The sequence below is a fragment of the Lolium perenne genome, chromosome 5 (assembly GCF_019359855.2).
Source record: "Lolium perenne isolate Kyuss_39 chromosome 5, Kyuss_2.0, whole genome shotgun sequence".
NCBI lineage: Eukaryota > Viridiplantae > Streptophyta > Magnoliopsida > Poales > Poaceae > Lolium > Lolium perenne.
The window spans coordinates 215,282,608-215,286,744 of NC_067248.2; the positions used below are offsets into that span (position 1 = coordinate 215,282,608).

The 4,137-nt window shown below is 44.7% G+C and overlaps 1 protein-coding gene across 1 annotated transcript; it reads right to left on the reverse strand.

The window, feature by feature from the left end:
* Nucleotides 1–3,384, reverse strand: LOC127301912 (protein CURVATURE THYLAKOID 1D, chloroplastic). The gene is made up of 5 exons (XM_051332211.2): nt 3,161–3,384; nt 2,873–3,084; nt 943–1,047; nt 508–579; nt 1–426 (listed from the first exon to the last, which is right to left on the reverse strand). Exons 1-5 carry the CDS (start codon nt 3,231–3,233, stop codon nt 355–357), a joined length of 534 nt encoding a protein of 177 aa, XP_051188171.1. The 5' UTR covers nt 3,234–3,384; the 3' UTR covers nt 1–354.
* Nucleotides 3,385–4,137: the final 753 nt, after the last annotated feature.

The window sequence follows — 4,137 nt, forward strand, 5'->3', positions numbered from 1 at the left end:
GAGACAGAACGCAGCCACCTGATGCCGTTGCATATGACTTTGCAATAACAATAGCCGCCCCCATCAGGTGGCATGCCATGGGCAGAACTGGGCAATACAGCATGCGCAACCCCTACCATTAATTTCAGCGGAAGCAACAGAAAGGTGCAACCACCCTACGGCACATCTGAATGAAAGGAAAAGCTCCTAAAGAAAGAGCCCATCTAGACGAAATTCTACTTATTCAGAGCATCTTTTGTCGAAAAAGGAAAACATCAACGGCACAAGATTATATTTTCACAATCACCATCGGTGATTCAGTACAACATTTTTTTCACTAGACCCACTTGGTCAAACAGAGCGCTGAAAATCTGCTCAGTCGTCACGAGACCCAAGTACCTGCTTTTTGATGGAGCCAATTCTGGTGATCAACTCGTCCCTGTTCTCCTGCATTACAGAGAGTAGAAATATCAACAGCTGAAACTGGTATTAAAAAGTTTACACTTCAAAGGGAGTATAAATAATCACCTTAAATATCAGATATCGGGAGGTGAACCAGACAGTGAAGCCAAGGCCAACAACTTCCATCACCTGAGGAACCTGCCATGCGAAGTCAAGAATAAATGTGAGACTCACAAAATTCCATATGCATTTCCAACAGTATTTCTGAACTTATAGAGCTTTCTCGGGCTGGTAAGACTATTGAGTGTGACAAGGTAACTGTTTCACTAATGTCAAACCAGTCTCTTCCCATTGGTAGAAAAAATCTGGTATAATCAGAAAGTTTTTACTGCCTGCCATTTCAAGCTAAATAAACTAAATAATCTAACTGGTTCTGTTGCAAAAAAAAATCGTTTTGTATTGTATGCTGAAGTGAACTAAAATCTCCATTCTCTACTGCATACACTGGGACAAGAAGGGAAGAACTGAAGAAGAGTGAGAGAAATAGAAAGAGAGACATACCACTGGGACTGAATCAATTGCAGAAACCACTATTGATGATATCCAAATAGCAACAAGGGCAGAGGACCCATAGACTAGAGCAGCATATGAACTGTCAGAATCCAACTACATAACAACAATTTAAAGAGTTAGGCCATTAAAAAAATGTATTATTGTAATCACTGGGTGGAGTAAGAAGGTTGCATAGCACATAACAGCATTTGTGACAGCAAGAGCAACCTCGAGAGAGATTAAACAGGAACAAACTTTTAAGGGACAACTTCCCAAGTAAGATCAGACCTAGTGAATCTAAAACATTCTTGCTACACAAAATTTGAACAATCACTATCTCATTGTAAGAATTGCAGTCTGTATGAACTGAAAAGACCAATACATTTTCCTTCGGTAAGATCCAGAAAGCAGCTGAGTGTGATTACGAAGCCAAAACATTGCAACCAAATTAGCAGAGACTCTGAATCCAACATAATAGCATTGTGACAGCAAGAACAACCTCAAGAGAAATTAAATGGGAATGAACTTTTAAGGGGACAACTTCCAAAATAAGATCAGACCTAGTGAATCTAAAACATTCTTGCTACACAAAATTTGAACAATCTGTATGAACTGAAAAGTCCAATACATTTTCCTTCTGTAAGATCCAGAAAGCAGCTGAGTTTAATTATAGAGCCAAAACATTGCAATCAAATTAGCAGAGACTATGAATCCAACATATAAGTTGGCATTAGCTCATTGTTCTTTTGCAAGAAAATTTTCAAATTATTTGAACTTTTACAATATCTACCACTTCAAAAAATAGTTTTTCTTTGGTTGCATGTGTTCTGGGAAAAAAGGAATGCACCGGAACTCAGTTGTAACAATGGCAAGAACTCCTTCAAGCGAACAGACTTTGGTCATGGATGTGTTGGCAGCAGTTTTTTTTTCTTCTCAAACCCACCAATATATACAGTACAACATCAAACTGCTACTTTTTAATGCTAGCTAAATGTACGCGCATTGCTAGAGATCAACAAATTAGATTATCTTAACCTGTCGAACCACTGCTGACTCACTACATGCTATGACCTTTACTTTGGTCGTCTCAGCTCTAGGCTGAGCTTCACCTTGGGCACAAACAGGAGTTGTTTGTGAGAGAGCAGCAAGCATGGGATGATTTGAATTTCTCAATTTGAGGACAGCTATCGGTGTCTCTCTATGTGTATATAGGCTTTGCCAGAATTTTGTAATGATCCCATATGTATGGATCAGGAAGAGAAGATGAACTGTTACCATTGGCATCTCTATAGGAGTACGAGTAAAGAAAACCCCAACCACTCTTTAAGAACCCAGTTTAAGAAGAGAAAAAGACTTGCATGCTGTTGTACCAATGTGTATAACTAAGGATTCGTAAAAAAAAGGTGTATAACAAAGGGATCTACTAGTGCACATATAACTGAAATTTTGTTAAGTTCTAGTCACCAAGTTAGACCATTGCCATGTTAAAGAAAAATTAGACCATTGCATCTCCATCCAATGGTTGAATATCACTCCTTTCCATCTAAGCAGGGGAGCATAAGAGCATCAAAGGGCTGAAAATTTCCTGAAATTAAGGCAATTGCAGGTAACTGTGCTCCAGCAAATACGTTCATTGAGCATAGTTGACTACAATTACCTTAAATTCCAGGTTCAGTAACTAGATATCAAACTCCAGCAAATTTATCCCCATAACCGAAAGATGGCCATGGCGACTTGCTTTCTTCCAAGTGTGGGCAAATCAGATATAGCATAGCACTCATCTGAATACTGAAAAAATCTACCCCCATCTATAGGCTGAGCAAACACAACATGAGATTCAGCTCATCCCCACACTGAAACCTTGATTCAGACAGAATCCCATATAAACCATTCGCTTCAAATCTGCAATACAGCAAAGCAAGAGAGTGCAGGCGCTCACCTCAACACCGAGCTGGTTGAGAACGCTCCACGGAGCCGGTTCGCCCTGCACCTGGCCGTCCTCCTCCCCATTGCTCGCCTCCCGGCCGAAGACCTCCAACCCCTCCCTCTTCGCCGGCGCCGGCCACTCGGGCTTCTCGGAGACCAGAGGCCTGAACCCGTCCGAGTCCTTGGTCGCCCGGAGGGACAGCGAGGCTCCGGCGCGGCCAAAACCTTGAGCGGAACTAGGGTTTTAGCGCTGCTGCCATTTTGCACTGGATCCGAAAGTGAGGAGTGGAAGGAAGCGTACCTTGCTTTCGCAGTGAGTTCGGCGCGGGGCGGAGGGGGAGGCGCGCGAGCGCGGCGCCGGCGTGGGGTGCCATCGGAGATCTTCCAAGATTGGGTTGTGCTCGGGTGAGACTGAGGGTGGCGAGGTTTCTAGAGGAGCTCGCCGCCTGACTGCCTGACTGCCTGTGTCTGTGAAGTACTGAAGTGGTTGTCGCGTCGTGTCGAGACGCTCGATTCGGTGGCAGCGAGCTAGGGGTGGCGGCGCTGTATTGGGCTTTGTGTTGGGCCAGTTTTTGCTTTTGGTGTGGATGGTTGACATCTGAAAGCACGATAATAAAAAGCCGTGTGCATCACCATAATGCAGAAGCCGGGATTTTTCTTCATTTTGAAAAAATAAATATAAAAACACGATAGGGTAGGATGGGCTTTTCGGGTTGTTTCTTAAACAGGCTGGACTTTCTTGCCTGCCCACGGCGCGCACCTCATACAAAAGGGTGCTCCTGCACCAATCCTATACACCGACCACAGGGTTTATTTGATGCGTTCAGTGCCACCGAGAGTGTCAACAAACGTGCTCCTCCTTGGCTCCTTCCTTTGTCTCCACTTTCCCACCTCTTCCACCTTCATTTTCCCAAACTTGGACCGGCGCTGCGCCTCCTCGCTGCCTCGCCCTTCTCCCTCTAAACCTTCCTTCTTTTTCATCTCCGGCGAGGTCCCTAACACCCTCAACCCTAAGTTGCTGCATCCGCACCCATGGGCGGAGCGCCTTGGAGGCGAAACTGGGCGACAACCCCCCCCCCCCCCCCCCCCCCTCCAAAATCATGCTATATTCATTTTGTGCAGTACTTGGCAGGCTTTTGCGCTTCTGATAGTCATGCACAGGGGAGCAGCAGAAAGAGCCGTCAGTTCTCATCCCGTCCTTCTCTGTATCGATGCAGGGTCATGGATGAATGGTCTGTAGATAATCATTAACTTTGTGAGGGGATGGGGCCTGATGGA